Here is an 18,078-nt window from a genome sequence, read left to right as displayed (position 1 = left end):
TCAGAAAAAGGAAAACTACTGTATTGATGAAATGTGGATATATTCCATAAAATTAAAACACACCACTGAGAAAGCCTAGAATAGGAAAGAATACATTCTGTCTGCAATTGTCTCTCCTCTATTTCAAAGAAATTATTTTCCTTCCCTCTCTTGTATAAGCTACTATTCCAATATGTCAGCTGCACTAAAGCCAGATACACAAGATCCTGCATTTCCACAATCTGGAACTATTTTATCCCTATTTTTTCCCCACCAATGGCAAGAATACTGGATAAAAACTTGAAGGAGGAAACAACTCAGAGGTGTGCACATCACATATTTAATTTGTAGTCCAGGAAACTGCCCCCACATTCTTTCAACAAAAAAACTGCAGGAGTCATCTCTAACAGAACACATATATGTGGTGCTTACATAATCTCCATGGGGCGCAGGGTTTATGCGAGAGAAACCAGGGAATGAACTCCCCTAAATCCCACAGGTTATCTGTACAAAAGATTAGCAGCCCACAGTTGTATTGCTCTATGTGCAACCACTCTGCCTTGGTGAGAGAACCCCCCTGTAAACAGAGGATGTCACAGAGAGTCCTCTGTGCAGGAATGCCCTTGAAGTAACATCAATAGCAGCTGCATTTTCAGGGTTTAGTAAGAATGAAAACTCATGGAGGCCATGAAGCCCTGGGTTAGACTTGGATGTTGTGTACAAAAATAAAATCTCAAGGGGCCCAGAGTTCAGCTAATGAACTCTCTGCTGCTTCTCTTTGGGAGAAGGGAATGGTAAGTGACACTCCCAGTAAAAAAATCAGGAAAGAAAATATTATCTGCAAGGAGAGAGATCTCTACTCCCACAAATGGCTTCCTGTGAAGTGACACTTTCTGGTTCCCTTCAAAGATATCTGTGTAAGTAGAAAACTGGAGATATATATCCTCGCACAAATCTTTTCTTACTTTTCTCACTTCAATGACAAAGCCTTTCTGGAACAGTGATAAAAGGCTACATTTGCAGTTTAAGCAACAATGACATTGTAGATCATTGTAAAATCAAAATACACTGGAAATATCCAAGCAAGTCCCTACCTTAGTCTGATGCTACATAAAGCCAAGAACAAACAAGCAAGCAATGAACACTGGTATTTTGGTTTTTTGCATGGATATTAGAAAAAATAGTAATCATACACTTTTTTCTTTTTAAATGTTCATTACTTAGATAAAGCACATATGACTGTAACATTCAGAATTGTAACATAGAAAATGTAATGTGGGCAATCTGCTATTCCAAGTACACTTACCAAAATACAATTTTATAATGAAGAAAGTCTCAAAATACACCTGTACAACAACTGGGATCCACAAAATATGATTTAATAGCGTCACTCAAGATCACTTCATTGAAACTACTTTTATAATACTGTTTGAAGAGCTCACCTCTGGTCAAAGAGCACTGTCCTCCTTTCCCCAGCCTGTCCCACTAACGCAAGGGTGGAATTGTAATTGCAATGCGTATCTTCTAAACCCCCAAATCTGAAGCGGTCCTATGAACTATGACACTGTCTACACTTAGACATTGGGAGGATGGGAATCACCCTCTTGGAGGCCATGGTACATTGAGACACTTAACCCATATTATTGTCTGTAGCGCAAGCAGAACAATCTTGTAAAGGATAACTAAATAGGGCCAAAATATGAATTAATTATCTCGCTACCAAATCATTCCCTATGTGTTACTTAAGCATGTAACATTAAAACTTAACTGGAAAAGAAAAAGGTAACCATCTCATCCTATATTTTCTTTATTTTCTTTATGTTTAGAAGTTGCTATTTAAGTTCTATTAACAGAAGTACATAACAAAAGCTCCCTATCAAGTGGAAAAAAAGTAATTACAAATGCTGAAAAAGTTGGCCTCATTAACATATGTACAGACTCACTTACTTAATACACATCTTTGTGGGAATTAAACCATTTTATGACACACATTTATACAGGCATTAAACATTCCCAAGTAACTCTGAGCGAAGAACACGCCAAATCTTTAGTCTGGGCAGACAGAAATGTAGGTTTCAGTTCTGATTGTGGAGCTAACATGCAACAGATACAACATTCAGTCTGAGCTGTTGTTTGTGGGTTGCTCTGTCTTTTCCTGCAAAATTGAATTTGGGTCTTTCTGTCCCTTCTTGTCCTTGTTCTGCTGTTCCTGGAGCGTCAGGATTATTTTTCGTATTTCTTCTCTTTTGGTTTTCATTCTTGGGCGTGGAAACCAGTCTGTTAAATTCATTGGTAGCTCAAAACTCAAAATGGGATTCTGAAAAAAAAAGTCATTTGGATATTACAGAGTTATAAGCTAAATGACTGAAGAAAACTATAGTGAGGAAAATTACATTTTTTCTCACTTCATGCCATGAGCATGGAACAAAATTTCTACAATTTCTGTGTTTTGTACACCATATAATTAGAGTAAGATCAATCATGCTTCAGTATGTTACAGACTAAAATCTATCCAGCTCACACTCCTGATTATAAGGATGCTTCAACAATCTACTGTGTTTGCTACAACTTTTAGACTAAGCATTTGTCTGCATAAATGTGTAAAACTCTCCTAATTAAAAAAAAAAAAAAAAAAAAAAGTGAGAGAGAACACTATAGTAAAGATACAGGATATTTTTAAATCAAGAGTTGATCAGGAGTCAAACACTCCTCTTCTTATAAATAACCTTTAGGATCGTGACCAACTAGGCAAGGCAGATTTAGTTTTCACCCTGGAAAGCAAAGCTCCTGCCTACCACCAATGCTTATTATACTTACATTCTGTTTTCTTGCTAGGTAACATTCATCCAAATAATTATGATAATTTTTATGAAGCATTCTCTACTCCTCTTCAGTGATTCTGCAGAACAATTCCACCCTAACCAAATAACAATCTGGGGAACAGTGCTGTCTCTCAAAGAAACTCCTCCCTTTCTGTACTCTAGTGTACATTATCAGGGCTCTTTAAGAGTGAATTACATTCATCAATGAGGTAAGATCAGCAAGACTGCTTGTGAAAAAAAACTAGTGACATTCTGCACAGGAACACATCAGTGCTTAATGCTGCACTAGCAACATATTTTTGTGTCCGTTCAGTGCAGGGAAGAGAAGCAGAGCCGCGGCGAGAGGCCAGCTGTGCTGTGCTGGGCTGGGCTGTGCTGTGCTGGGCTGGGCTGGGCTGGGCTGGGCTGGGCTGCGCTGGGCTGCGCTGTGCTGCGCTGGGCTGGGCTGCGCTGGGCTGGGCTGGGCTGGGCTGGGCTGGGCTGGGCTGGGCTGGGCTGCGCTGGGCTGCGCTGGGCTGGGCTGTGCTGGGCTGGGCTGTGCTGGGCTGGGCTGTGCTGGGCTGTGCTGGGCTGTGCTGGGCTGGGCTGTGCTGTGCTGTGCTGGGCTGTGCTGGGCTGGGCTGTGCTGGGCTGTGCTGGGCTGGGCTGTGCTGGGCTGTGCTGGGCTGTGCTGGGCTGTGCTGTGCTGGGCTGTGCTGGGCTGGGCTGTGCTGGGCTGGGCTGTGCTGGGCTGGGCTGTGCTGGGCTGTGCTGGGCTGGGCTGGGCTGGGCTGGGCTGGGCTGTGCTGGGCTGTGCTGGGCTGTGCTGGGCTGGGCTGTGCTGGGCTGGGCTGTGCTGGGCTGTGCTGGGCTGTGCTGGGCTGTGCTGGGCTGGGCTGGGCTGCGCTGGGCTGGGCTGCGCTGGGCTGTGCTGGGCTGTGCTGGGCTGGGCTGTGCTGGGCTGTGCTGGGCTGGGCTGGGCTGCGCTGGGCTGCCCCGCAGCCCCTCGCCCGCAGGTTCCCGGGGGAGCCCGCGCTGCCCCTCCCGCAGCGGCCCCTGGCGGTCACGAACACCAGACAGCACTGCTCCCACACACTCCCGGTTTGTAGAGCTGCTGCAAAATGACACTGTGGGCAATTTCCCAAATACAAAGCAGCTGAAACTGTTCGCTGAATAACTTCAAGACAGTCCAGTACTGTGCAGCCAGCTCAGGTTTTCCCTCCCCATTGAAGTTCTGACAATGTCCTGTGATTTGCTCTCTGACGCATGTATGTGTCGTGCCTATTCTCTGGCAGACAAAGCTGCTGCACACAGGTGGACAAGGCAGGACAAAGGATTCAGCCTGACATAATGCAGCAGTCAATTTGCAAAAAAGAATGGGCTAATAAAACTTGGAGGAAGTTTTATCAAACCATTCCAAAAAGGAATGGGTTAATAAAACTTGGTTTCTTCCTGTGTCCCCAGCAAACAAAACAGGAGGCACTTGGTTATGGTTGAAAGCTCTCAGGAATTCATCAGTAGAGCAAAGCTTTTGCCTCCCATTTGCATGAAGGCATTTTGCTAAAGCCTTACTGCTCTTGAGTAATGTATGAATGGAGGGAGAGAGGGCCGAGGAATGGATAAGCTGCCAGCTTTTCCAGGAAAGGGTAAGCTACAGGAGAGTTTAGAACAATGCTCTAAAGCACCAGGGATTCTAAAGAGTTACTGTCCCACGAAGGCAGCATCTCACTTGACCATCATTTCTCCTCCCAATCTAGACCAGAAAGTGCTAATGCCTCCACTTGTGAAAGGAGCTGTAACTTGAAGACCAAGTCAGCTTGCAACTAAGTAAGCATTCAAACAATTCCTTCAAAGGAAACAAGATTTGGCATTTAGCTGTAATGATTTCACTTACATGTTTTCTTACAAGTCAAAAACACCCTTAAAAGAAACATAAACCCCCTACCGGTGTCACATTTCTGAATTTATTCAGTCACAGTTCTCAGGGGAAAATGATTAAGCTTTTTGTAGTGCATTTTTAGTTTAGATTTTGAATGCAAGTTCTTATTGGATGATTTTAAAGGGTACACAGCAGAACAGAAAGGAAGGCTCTAAATGTGTCTTCTTTAGATTCATTCAGAAAATTTCATGGCTTACAATTCTTTTATGTATGGCCAACTAAAAAGTTGAATTAGTTTATTTTCAAAAAAGTTACTCTGTGTGTTTATACATAAATTCACTTAGAATGCATAATCTCATTGACAGGCAGTGAGCTACACTAGGAGCCTTTTATAACTGTAATCATTTTCATAGCTTATATTTGATTGTTGCAGGAATCAAAAATAGCTTCAAGAACATACATACCTCAAAAAAGCTCTCCACATACTGGAGGATATACACTCCACAATCACTGTAGTTGTTCTGCTGTGGCACTTTGGGGTTGGAACCTTTCATGACATCTTTAGAAAAGCTTCTTTTGCTGCCTTTCCTGACCTCCCATTCCACCTCTAAATATCTACAATAAAAGACCATGCAAATTAATTTTTTTTATTCCTTGAGTAATTAAAAAAACCAAAAAAAACCCCAAAAACCAACAACAGAAAAAACACCACCAAGACCCCAAACCAACTTTAAAAAAAAAAAAAAAAAAAAAACCAACAAAAAACCACCCAAACCCAAACCAAACCAAACTGATAAAGTCCCAAGTACCAGACAGGAAACTTACTCCCTTAGTGTTTTCACAACATTTGACCGGGAAGGGCCTCTCAGTGAGTCCATAAGCAAAATGCAGGGCCTAACAGAGAACAAAAGTTTTAAGTACAGAGTATTTTACAGCAGCTTGAAAAACACAATGTTACACAGAAACAGTTTGTGGGGTGGCCTTAAGAAAACTAGATCAATACTGCAAAGTTCTGCCAGTACTGCTGTAACCTCCTAACAGGGATAACTAAATGGCAAGTTATATTCAACCATAGACTAAATACACTGAGGAATGTACTTAGAAAATACAGTATTCTCAGACAATTTGTTACAGTTGCTTAAAACACCTTCAGGCATCTAATGCTCTTTTTAGGTGCACCAGGTATCTGGGACACTGGCAAGAGAAAGTAAGGCCCACAAATGTCCTGCTCGAGTAGCAGCTGGAGGATAGATTGGACACTCCACAGCAGACTAGAAAAAAAGGATTAGGAAAGCATGTTCAAGAAGTGATCCCAGTCTGGATCTGAAATCTAGCTGGTAGTTACACACAAAACACCCACCAACTCTATTTAGAAGACTTTAAAAATAATGTATCTATAACCAAGTATTTTCTAGAGAACCAAGTCTGCTCAAGTCCTCTCCTGCACAGTACAGATGCTGGTACCCTATCACTTGATCTAAAGCACACTACTTCTTCAGAAGCCACAAGCAAAGCAATCTTATCAGCCACCTTATATGTATGCAATTTGGATTTATACATCAAAGCTAACTCATACCAGAGTTCAGAATTTCAGCATTATATATGTAGTATGCATTTTTAAGAATAAATAAATGCAATTACTTTTCACAAATATCTGTTTTTTCTTATCTAACAATAACACATGTACATTCAAAGTATTCAAAGAAACTTCAAACTAGCAAATTCAGACAAAATATCTGCATACATTTATGCATAGATGTGTTTGCATTTATAAACTAATTTACATGCATGCAATTTTTTAGGCATAAGCAGATAATCACTTAAATAATGTTTGCTTGTACTTGTTTTAATTTCTGAAAAAAGTCTTTATATAGGTGCTGCTCTTTAAAAAGCATTAAATGCTCCTTAAAATGCTCTTCTAAAAAATGTAGTACTTTTCAGGGGGAAGAAGTGACAACTTTTTCAAGGTAATTTTCTATTTCATAAAGAAGTAATTTTAAAATATGCTAATAGTAAAGTATTTAAGTGCCCTTAATGACTTTTGAAACTTAAGCATCAAAGATGTTATGACATTTCACACTGGATTAAAATAATGTCTGCTAGAAAGTATTATGTACAGATAATCTGTCATAAAAATGGGACAAATTTAGCCAAGCTATAATCAGAAGCTCATAAATATTCTTAAAACTCAACACAGATGGACTTTTCCTTGAAAACATATTAAGTAATATATTCCACAATATCTATAAATCTGTATTTCTATTCGGCCTCCTGATAATGTACTGTGGAAGTTTTCACCTTTCTAGTGAACCTTGTATTCACAAGAAAGGAAATACGAGAATAGATAAATTATGAAAAAATACAAAGAAAACTGTCAAGACAGCAATACTACTAGTAATGTTTCTGGATTTTGAATCATGCCCCTGTCACACCATAAAACTGCAATAAATATTTACTAAGAAATTATTCCTGGGTATCAAATATTAAAAAAAGTTTTCAATTCCAGAACAGATAAAAATTTTTTAAGAAGTGTGGAACACTTTTATGAGCAATAAAAGAAGAGAGAGAGAGAGAGAGAGAGAGAGAGAGAATAAAGAGGAACAGCTATCTTATTTAGATAAGAAAAAGGGGCAGTTAAAAATTACTCCCATCTTCCTTTACTAATTTGAGTAGTGATAAAGGCTTTTTTCACTAGTAGTTTACTTATTCAATTTAAAAATATTAATCTGCTTTTTAATATAGGATACATCTGAGCATGCTTCTGCACCTTGTTTTTGTAGGAATCCAAGTGCAAAATACCAAAGAACAGCCTTTTTGGAAGAAACAATCTTCATTTGCCTGATGAGTACACAGGCTTAACAGAAACCAAAAAAGCTATTATTTCACCAGTAGTTTAATTCAATAAATTTTCTGCTGAGTATTTTAATATAAATTTCTCTCTCAAACCCTAACAGCATGCTGATTAAGATTCATGTATGATTATTTCTCAAATTATTGTCTTTTATATTTTATAAACTTCTATGAAATCTCCATTTTACCTGTTTTAATACTTACTGTTTGCAGATAGTTGGCTTCAGGTACCATTGTCCCATTTCTGAATTACAGTTATCATCTACAAGGCCACTGTCATCACTACTGTCTTCCTACAGAAGCAATGTTGTTACAGGTGTTTAAAAGCTAATACTCTTTTTTCAAACAGATGCAAAGGGATTTATTTTTACACAATATTTTCATTCAAAACCAATAACTAAGTTTAATAAAGAAATGATAGCTTTAATCTGAAATGATCCACTGTTTGTTAAGTTGACCAACTTTCAGTCACATGGTTTCTGAAATTCATAATAGAATGACATGGATTGAATGCTGCTATTTATTCAAGGACTGTGAAACTAGAAAAATGCAACCGACATTCAAAACAGCGCTTGCTTAGAAGAGATGAACCTCTGTTATTAGGTTATAATCCAAATTATCAGTACTTTTCCTTGCCAGTCAAAACTAGAAACTTGCTTGGCAGTTTTGTATATGTTTTCTTCTAGGTGAAATGAGACAGGGTCTACAACAAGCTGAGAAAAAAATCTCTATTTTTGCTCCAAAATGCAACAATTTGATTCTTAGGGCAAGGAAAATTAAACCATGATATACAGGACTATGGATTGCACAAACAGTCACATCACAAGCCTGGAAATATCCTCTGGCCTTTTGATTTCAATACTGTGATTGCTATGAAGGATACAGAAGTCTTATGAACAAAAGCAGTAAGTTGTATCTAAAAAAATCCCAGTGATCCGTAGCTTCTCACCCTTCCCTTGAGTTCAGTATCACTACCACAGATCACTGCATTATGGGGAAGGAGGTGCTTTCCAAAAATGGGAATCCCTGTACCAGCATGATTTATTAACATTTTTGTGTGCATTGTGTACATTTTATTAATACAGGATCTCAGCACTGAAATCCTCAAGCTATGCCATGACTATGTTATCATATTAGAATCTACTGCCTAGCTCCTTGTACACTTGTTTTTGCTGCAGCCTCAACTCCTTTTTTAGCAGATGAAAAGGTTGTTCCATTCAGCTTGTCATGGTCATTTCTACACTTGTTATGTGTATTCTAGAAAATATCAGTGACAGCTTCAGCCTGAATTAAGTTCTAAGCTGCACAGCAACTAACGAGCTTGGAATTTGTTCCTTTTCTCAAGGAATGCAGCTGGGTCATGTGCTTGCTTCCCTGCCTTCATGCCATGTATTTCAGACTGGAAACACTGTACTACTTATTCTCCATCTTCTGGAAACTCTATGTGCTACAAAACAGACATCAGGCAAAACTCAGAATGTTTGCACAGGCGGCATGACAGGAGAGGTGGGCTAAGTTCAGCTGAAAACAACAGCTGGTTTAGGTTTCAACATCAACTGGAGCTTTTATAAGTATATATGTGTACACATACACGTAGCTACTTGGAAGTCATTACAGAGAGCTGCAGACTGAAAAATAATAGTTTGTTCTGGACTCAGAGGTCCAGAAAAGGTCATACACTGCTGCATCTCTCAACAATACACCTGGAACATGAGCAGGCAGGCCAATTAGGAAGAGCAAATGTGTAACTTCTGGCCTGCCTGCATTGAACTTACAGGCAGAAGGTAGAAGCAGCAGGGCTATGGAATAATGCCCTCATAGCCCAGCACTGAGCGAGTCAGGGATATTTTAATATTCAGTCTTCCCACAGCTTTAAAATCTAAATGTTTTCCAATGTGAACAAGAATGGTACTTGATTCATGCTGTGTAAATCTGATTGGGAGAAGCACCAATGAAACAAAACAACAGAGTAGCAAACACTTATCAATGTGTCTGGTTATATCCAGGAAATGTAGCTGAAAGAAGAGTAATTTGTTCTTGGGTTTAGTAGATGAACATGGAGTGGGGGAGACAAAAGATAGAAGTGTACTGACTTTCAGTGTTCTCTCTAAAATCACTGTGTAATATTGTCATTACACAAAAGACTCACAAAATTAAATGCAGGATCAGTACATCAGTTTTCTGTTAAACAGTTAAATGAACAAATGTATAATCCTCTCTGTCAACTAACCTGCATATTTTTGTAGGTAACCAGTGCTTTGGACTTGACACTTGTAAAGATCAGTAGCTTTAGATAATGTACATTCACAAGCTGTACACCTCTTTTAAGCAAAATCCAGCACAACAGTTCATATTTCCTAAATAATACTGCTAAATTCTTTACCTGGTTATCTTGGTCTTCAGAAAAATCTATAAGCTCATCTTCATTTAGTTTACTGCCATCAGCTGAGTCTTCACTATAGTTTAGTCTGATTTTGTGCAATCCATCTGTATCAATCACAGACATCAGGATATTTAAACATCAAATACTATGTATCACTGAAGACCAAACTCATTTTAAATACCTCAGATTTCCTCAGGATTTCTCACAGTAACTGTGATACAATAAACATATAATAATTTACTCATGCATACAAACGAAAGTGAAAAGCTTCTTCTAAGTAGAATAACAGAAGCGATTCGTTATTTTGTGAAATACCTAAAAAAATCTGAAACACCTAGACTAAACCCACAATGAAATTTCCCCATAATTCCATGGGAGCCTTTATAACAGCCTAAATTGGTACTGCTATCAAAACAGGCACTCTGATATGCTCTCTAAAATGACCATCTACTCCTATCCCTAGCTGTCATAACACTAAATACATCCATACACACAGTGGATCACACTGAAAAAGGTAGTCAGTAACTGGAATAATTTCTTCCATCAGTTAATTGTGCAGTTATATGAAGACTTCTGTTGGTAAAAGAGGAAAGGCAGTTTGGGAACACACTAGTGGGGAGGGCAGAATGAAGGATCAACTCTCCAGCTCTCCTGGGAGCAGCAGCTTAGAAATATTTCAGAGTTTGTTACATAAAAGATAATCTATAAATTCACTCCCAGTGACCTCTATGTATTTAGTCACATATTTAGTAGGAAACAGCATCAGAAGAAAAAGAAAAAAAAGAATATTCTAGCTATACCTGTACAAGAAGCAAATACAGACAGCTACAGGCTCATTACTTAGTCTTACTACTACCACACAAGACTTCAGAACAGATTTCAATGGGAAAAAAAGTAAACTGTGGAAATAAAGGAAAAACAAGTAATTCATTCCAGCAAAACTTGAAATCTTCCTAGAAAGGGGATACTGCAATACCTCTAAACAATGACAAAAATAAAGTATTGGTTATGGTGTCATTGGAGGACATATTACCTTTTAAAGAAACTAGGATTTCTATAAGACCAGTAAATAGGGCAGTTAAGTAGCTCGTGGAAAAAAAAAAAGAGAACATCTGCATTTGAGAAGATTTCAGAGATGTTAAGGTAACACTTTGAAAAGAGGTCAACAGTGAATTTCCACAGGGACAAACTTGGGAATTAGTCTTACTCAGTACCTTTGAAAAGACCTTAGCATAAGAATTAGGTCATACAGTAATGTGACATTGCTGATAAGATTTCTAAAAAATAAGAATTAGTATTGAGACAAATCACATCTTGTTCAAAAGCTGAGCAGTAAAAAAAAATTAGATAAGTAATAAAAATAGATATATTTTGGATTACTTCCAAGTTATTTAGGTATGAACTTCTACAGATTCACAAGTTCAACACCAGGACTTAGTCTGAGGTCAAGCCATCTCAGTTTAGGCTCCCAAGTATAGTTAGCATCTAGAGTCTCCATGTTAGGAAACCATAATCAGAGCACAGACCTACTTAACTGAACAGCTCCTCTGTATCTCCTGTAGGATGAGAAGAGAAAGTCTTTTGGCTTCACTGACTACACTATCAGAGGCATGTGCAGTCTCTTCAGATATCCTTGGATATCCAGGACTTACAGGTTATTTGGCACAGTCAAGATCCACACCCTTCTGGAGCTCAGATAACTCAAGGCAGAAGGCCTACCTTCCATCTGGTTGAAATGGGAGTTTAAATACAGTGTATCTAAATTTGGCTGCCTAAACATATCCTCAGGGTCAATTTCACCCTTAAATCAGGACTGCTCCCACTGAGAACATCCACTTTAATGAAAGGGTGCATCATCATCTTCAATAGCTGAGCAAGAGAATCTGAGCATTCAAGTTAGAAAGAGAATGACCATCAGCTAACAATACAATCCAGCCAGAAAAAAATCCACAAGAAATGTAATCCTAATAAAAACCTGTCCTAACACACAATGACAAACAACAGTAGCAGCATCCAAGCCATGCGATCACCTCATACAGCAGCAATATTGTAAATGGTAATAATCATGCATTAAATGAAAAATCAACTCAAACAAGACCACGCATACCCAGGCCCTTCCAAGACCTTCTAGGAACAGTGACAATGTTATCACAAATGAATACATTTAGAATAGAAATTAGCACTGTTTATACCCACAAAGATATTGAAGTTGTAATAGCCTGAGCTATACAGATTAAACCATACTATTGATAGCATTTTCAGAACTTGTACTATACTTAATGTATAAACTAAGTCAGTAGGAATACTACTGGTGATTAAAATAAAAGCTTTTGTGTAATCAGATGTTTTCTACTCTATGCCTTAAGGAGATCCAAATATTGCAATGAACAGAGAAAACAACCCTTTTCTAATTCCTTCACCTGCCTTTAAAAGTATGCCAGCTCCCTTGTTACTTGGGTACAAACACTCTTGCAGATTGGTGAGTGCAGTCTCCACAGCAGCAATGAATTGAGAAAGACACTCTAAATGTAACACAGCGGTCATGGAAGGAATTTTTTTGTTTTTAGAATTACTTTCTTCTTACTCCTTTTACATACCTTCTTATCAGGACATTAAAGAAATTAACAGTGTTGAAGCAAGACATCAAATGATAAAAGACACTGATATTAAGGCTGTTCCCATAATCTTATGTCAGCTTTCCCCTGCACATATGTTACAAGGATCCAAGGTCAACTACTATTCTTTCCTTAACAACTGCTATCTTGACAGATGCCAACTGGCATCTACAAAATTATTTTGTTTGAAAAAAGGTAATTGAACTGAAAAATTAATCTGATTTAGGAAAACAGTGTTTTATCTCCAACCCTTTGCCAGGAGAGTTATCAACAGCTATTAATTACTTATATTGCAAGCACTTGAAGTTAAGCCATATACTAAACTTCTGAAGTATGAAGTTTACACCATTGCAGAACTAAAATCTCCAAATATTTCATTAAAATGTGCATATTTTTACAATTACATACCTACAGATTGGCTAGCAGCTGTGAATTCACCCTGTATACCGTTTTCATCCAAAGTTCTATGGTCTAGTTTATGGCATGCTGATTCCACAGTGTTAGGTTCTTCCACATCACTGTCTATTTGATTCAGTTTTTTGAAAGCACTTTTCCCCCTACAAGGACTTCTTCTACAACATGAAGAGTCACTGTCCTCTATTTCACTGTTTGGGTCGATTAAAGCTGTACTGTACTTTTTGGTAAACGTCTTCTTTGCGGTGGACTTGGAAGGCGAGTTTTGTGCATCTAATTCATTTGGCAAAGGAGATGGTGTGCTGCTCTCTCCATCTGAAGAGGAACATTTCATCGGCATTGCAGCATTTTCATGGAAATGGGGATTTGGTTCATATTTGGGTTTTTCTAAACCAGGGAAACAGATAACAGCCAAAAACCAGTGGGCGCTGTGAAGGGAAAAAATACATTAAAAACTTGCTATTACATTAATGCCCCCAAAATTATTAGAAGATAAACTATACTAGCTGTTCTATTTTCTGACCAGGTTTTACTCAAGTCTTCACAAGGTTCTGTAAAAGTACAATTTCTCCATGCAAATAATCCTAACAAATTAATTAATATGATGCAGCTGAAAAGAGGTGCTGTCTTAAATATTTATTTCAATTTGCTCACACTTTATACATTTTTTTTTATTTCTCTGAATTTAAGCTTATTTTTTTTAACATTTTCTTCATTAATGCATGAATTAAACATTGTAGAGTTTATGTTTTATGGCTGTTTGAAGTTTTCTAGTAGTTCAGCACTAGCAACACAAGTAGTCAGATCTAATGGTATGGCTGAATTGCCCCATACTCTTCCACCTACGAGATCTTCCAACTGTATTTAACACATTTTTAAAGAAATCTTGTCAACAGTGAGTTAAAGGAGAAAAAAGTGTTTCTAATGCTGTCACAATGGCTCTGCTGTCTTCCACACCCTTCACAGCACTTACATTCTAACTTTTCCAAACCAAAAACAGTTATATCCCCCAACACAAACTGTAATCTTTGCAACAGTTTCCTACTTCCTTTCTTCTTTAGATTTCACTGACTTGCCACTCAATCAGAAGTAGAGCAGCAGCAAATTTAGGGACTGAGGCATTACAAGTGGATTTAGATTGTCCAATAAAGAAATTTTCCAAAGGATCCTTGATGGTCTACAGCAAATAACAGAAGCTAGCTGTGTATTAGACAGGTGAAGTCACATTTCAATGTATTTTAGTAGACAAAAGAAAAAGCAGTAGCTAAAAATACATGTCTAATTGCCATGCTAAAGAATAATTAGATGGTTATGAAGCCCAAACTGCATCAAAACTTAATGGCAGTTAAAGTAAGTGGCCACTGAAAGCAGCATCTGTGGTACGGTTTGTCTTGAATGATTCACCACATCTAATAAATTAACATATTAAGTACTGCCCAACCCTGGAATGTATGTTTATTTTATTAACAGAGACTTTATGTACCAATTATGTCAGCAGACTATCATATTAACCTGGATGTAAAAAGAGAACAGCTTGTTACTTTAAGGAAAACAATCTGTTTTCACTGGAGACCTGAACAAGAAGGACTGTACAGCCAAAGGACACTGACGTAGTCATGGTTAAATTGAAACAAGCTGTTCTGAAGATGATTCTGCCCTCGTGTCAACCTGCCCACCTCCACTTACTGCAGTTTGACAGCTGGTTAGATGATGAGTCTACATTCCCTAATCTAGTGGTTATGAGATAGTCTGGAAAAACTGGTTGGAACTAGGCACCAAAACCCAGCAACACCCCACCACTTTCTCATCTCCCTGGCTACTTGGTTATTTTTCTGCTCTGCAATATTCTTACTGTACCTACCAGGAAACCACAGTTACAAATTAATGTCCTACTATCACCACTTGACAAGCTTCAGCTTATGGTGAAGGGACAGTTCTGAGAAGTGTGAACAGGATTATGTCCAAGTGACAGATGCATACCAGGAGTACACTTCTCATGCTCCAATCACAACAGAATGAGTCCATTAGACCAAGCTACTCTAACCCAAATCACCAACTCACACATGGTACAAATATTACGCCTTCAGTACAAATTGTTATGTTCTACTTGCTGAGAAAGACATTGCTTTAGTTCTTTGTCAGTAAATGAGCAAGACAGTGAAAACTACTGTGGTTTAAGTTACTAGCAACATAAATAATTCTTATAAAACTACAGAATTATTTGTTTTCCTTTTCTCATTTACTCATTTCTCCTCTGCATAACCCATGTGCATATGTGAATGACACATAAGAGGATGGTGGGAAGTGAACTATATAACAAGTGCAAAGGCAACATAAAATTTAAATGACAGACAATTCAAGTTTCATGGGAGAGAGTTGGCAAGGATGAAGTCTGCAGTGTACAGGACGTGCAGTGGACCTTACACCTGAGTCATTCAAATCCCCTAGATCTGGGTGTCTTGACAGAGGTCATGGTATATAAAAAACTAAAGTCAGTGCTGATGAACGCCTTTGTTGGGGGAATACAACTTTATAAAAAGGACAGATCTACGTATGGCCAGTTATCTCATAACTGCCTCTATACTGATAGCCTCAGAATTCAGCTGTAGAAGAGGCAGAAAAATGAGAATATTTAGGAATTTGCCTCCCACAGCACAACGGCACAGTATTGAGATAAATCAGTTTATTAAAAAAGATCTCTTTTTTAATTTTTAAAATATCAGCTAGGTATGCCTATGAGATTAGAAAATTCCTGTCTGTCCTTATTTTGTTTATATTGCATATGCATAAAATACAGTACTTTAACTTTCATATATCTTTTGGCTTAAGAACTGTATAGTTTACTTCTGTGAAATACAGAAATGTGTTTGTGACAACTTGTTCAATGTTAAGGAAAGCAAGCATCATCAAAGTTCCTAGCAACCATTAGAATGCTAATGGTCTGCTTCCTGATCCTTAACAAATACCAGGACAAAGGGCTATAAAGAAAATAAAGTTCTCAAGGCAGTAGTGATTTCCAATTAAGTTTTCTTTCAATATCTATTTATTGTAACTAAGGATGATCCCATCTATACCAGAGAGATATCATTAGAAAAGACTAAAAAAGATAAACCCAAAAGTTATCAATGCCAGAAGCTTAGAAGAAAGAATGCAAGAGATTGAGGTAAAACCAAGAACAGGTGCTCACAAATTAATTTTTGCTGTCTTTATATTATCTGATAATTCTTACACTACAACATTTAAAGGTCTTACAGAACTATTTAATTTTTATCACCTGGAAAAATAGGTTTATTCTCTTAATTTTTAATTTTTATTGTAATCTAACTGTCAATTTCAGAATTATGACGCTTAAGCCTTTACCAAATGTGACAAAAAGGTATGTTCACTTACGCTTCATTAAGGGGAACAAAAATGAAATCTTTCTCAAAAATATCAACATGCCGTGTCCACGTTTTTACTCGCCCATGTCGCTTCTGTTGTATTCTGCAATAAGAAATATATAATTTGTAGGGTGGCTTAATTTGTTTGAGGGAGCATTTCCCAGGTATTTTCACCTTAACAGGTTGTTAAGATGATCAAGGGATATTCTATGTCTGCTACAGGTCTGGATGTTTCCTGGAGTTCTGTTGATATTTCTCTCTGTAAAGCATCTGTTTTTAAGACCTTCACTGCACTTAGCTCTATGTTAAACTGACTTATCAACAGACTTACGAAAGGTTTGAAGTTTCATGAATATTTCTTCTTTCTCTTTGATTAAGGCGTTTATAGAAGAATGAACTAAACACATGTATTCTATCAGCATCTTCTTTTTTCAGCTTTTCAAGTACCAAATACCTAATCAGTTAAAAAAAAAAAAAGAAAGAAAAAAAATAATGGAAGTTTTAACTCAAATTATTCAGCACCAGAGTAAAAAAGACTGCTAACAGGTACTCCCCAGCAAATTATAACAGCTTCTCACAGAATAGCTATTTGGAGCTGACTATCCACAGGAACTAATTAATGCAAAACTTATGTAAATACTTAAAGGTATTATTTCTCTGCTTAATCAACAAGCTGTTCTGCTGCTCTTGTATTTATGTTTCATGGCAGGAAAACAATTTTTAAGGAGTTTGTTACATAAAAACCTAAGAGACCTGTATTTTGTATTTGAACCACCAGATCGCCAAACAGACCCAAGAGTGACACACTAGTTTGATTTTTACTTCCAAAATATGTTAATAGACTGAAAAATATACATACACACCTTATGTGTAGCATAAAACCAGCAGCATGTAACAATTTAATATACTTCTAACATTTGCAGCATCAGTGACAGCACAAAATTAACTTATGTATTACGTTAATCAAAACAAATGAAATTCCAGGAAACACAGATACTCTGGAAAGAACAACTGAACTTTAAAAAAGCCTTTTTTTTTTAGTTAAATTTGCTCTTGAGATGTTAAAAAGTTCAAAGGACCTTTATCCAGATAGGAACAATGTCACTGTCAAGCAGGATAGGAGAAGAACCAAAAATTCTTGCAAGATCAAAAAACAACCTTAAAAATTATGGCTATACATAGTTGGAGACCAAATGCTACCAACTGACCTATGAATTTTTAATGCCAGAACTTTTCAAGTTTCCAAGTAAAAGACAACTAAAAACTGATGTGAAATAAAACTTACTTTAAATAAAAATCAATAATAACATCATTTAAAAATTCTCCTTCATTTAGACAATGGAGGTCTTCGTTGGTCACAGAAATACCACCTTTAGCTGGAGAAGGTGGATAAACTATCAACCTGAGAAGAAAAATACATTCAATAAGAAGTATGAAATGCCAAAATCCCCTCAGAGAATTATTACACAGCAAAGTTAAATATCTTACTTTTCTATAGGACCAATAAATACTGTATGTGGTTCACCAATTTCTTCATCATCATCAAAAAATGGTAAGTGTTTATTTCGTTGCTGCATTTTGGACTCAGAAGCAACCTTAAGAGAACAGAGTCAATATTAACTTGCATACTGTGCTCAGTTTTACTGAAATGGTAATAAAAGTTCCTGAAGTCCACCACTGTAATATCTGGGTTTTTTGAGAACTTTAAGTCTGTGGGTTTTTTTCCTTTACTACCTAATCTACTACTATCCACTATCTTTACTATTATCTATTACAC

General features: G+C 37.4%; 1 protein-coding gene across 14 annotated transcripts in view; it reads right to left on the bottom strand.

Moving 5' to 3' along the window:
* Positions 1-18,078, bottom strand: part of SENP6 (SUMO specific peptidase 6) — a 72,656-nt gene continuing 54,578 nt past the window's right edge. For all 14 annotated transcript variants that reach the window (XM_085576420.1, XM_085576422.1, XM_085576424.1 and 11 more), the window contains 10 exons: positions 17,790-17,896; positions 17,587-17,703; positions 16,633-16,755; positions 16,312-16,404; positions 12,916-13,349; positions 9,893-9,996; positions 7,714-7,802; positions 5,485-5,553; positions 5,124-5,274; positions 1-2,296 (listed from right to left, as the gene is read on the bottom strand). In XM_085576420.1, coding sequence (XP_085432546.1) covers positions 2,096-2,296; positions 5,124-5,274; positions 5,485-5,553; positions 7,714-7,802; positions 9,893-9,996; positions 12,916-13,349; positions 16,312-16,404; positions 16,633-16,755; positions 17,587-17,703; positions 17,790-17,896 — 1,488 coding nt within the window. In that variant the 3' untranslated portion in view covers positions 1-2,095. The remainder of the gene's footprint in view (positions 2,297-5,123; positions 5,275-5,484; positions 5,554-7,713; positions 7,803-9,892; positions 9,997-12,915; positions 13,350-16,311; positions 16,405-16,632; positions 16,756-17,586; positions 17,704-17,789; positions 17,897-18,078) is intronic.

This window comes from Lonchura striata, chromosome 3 (assembly GCF_050655825.1).
Source record: "Lonchura striata isolate lonStrDom1 chromosome 3, ASM5065582v1, whole genome shotgun sequence".
In the NCBI taxonomy this organism is placed as follows: Eukaryota; Metazoa; Chordata; class Aves; order Passeriformes; family Estrildidae; genus Lonchura; species Lonchura striata.
This window is presented reverse-complemented; position numbering and strand designations above follow the sequence as displayed.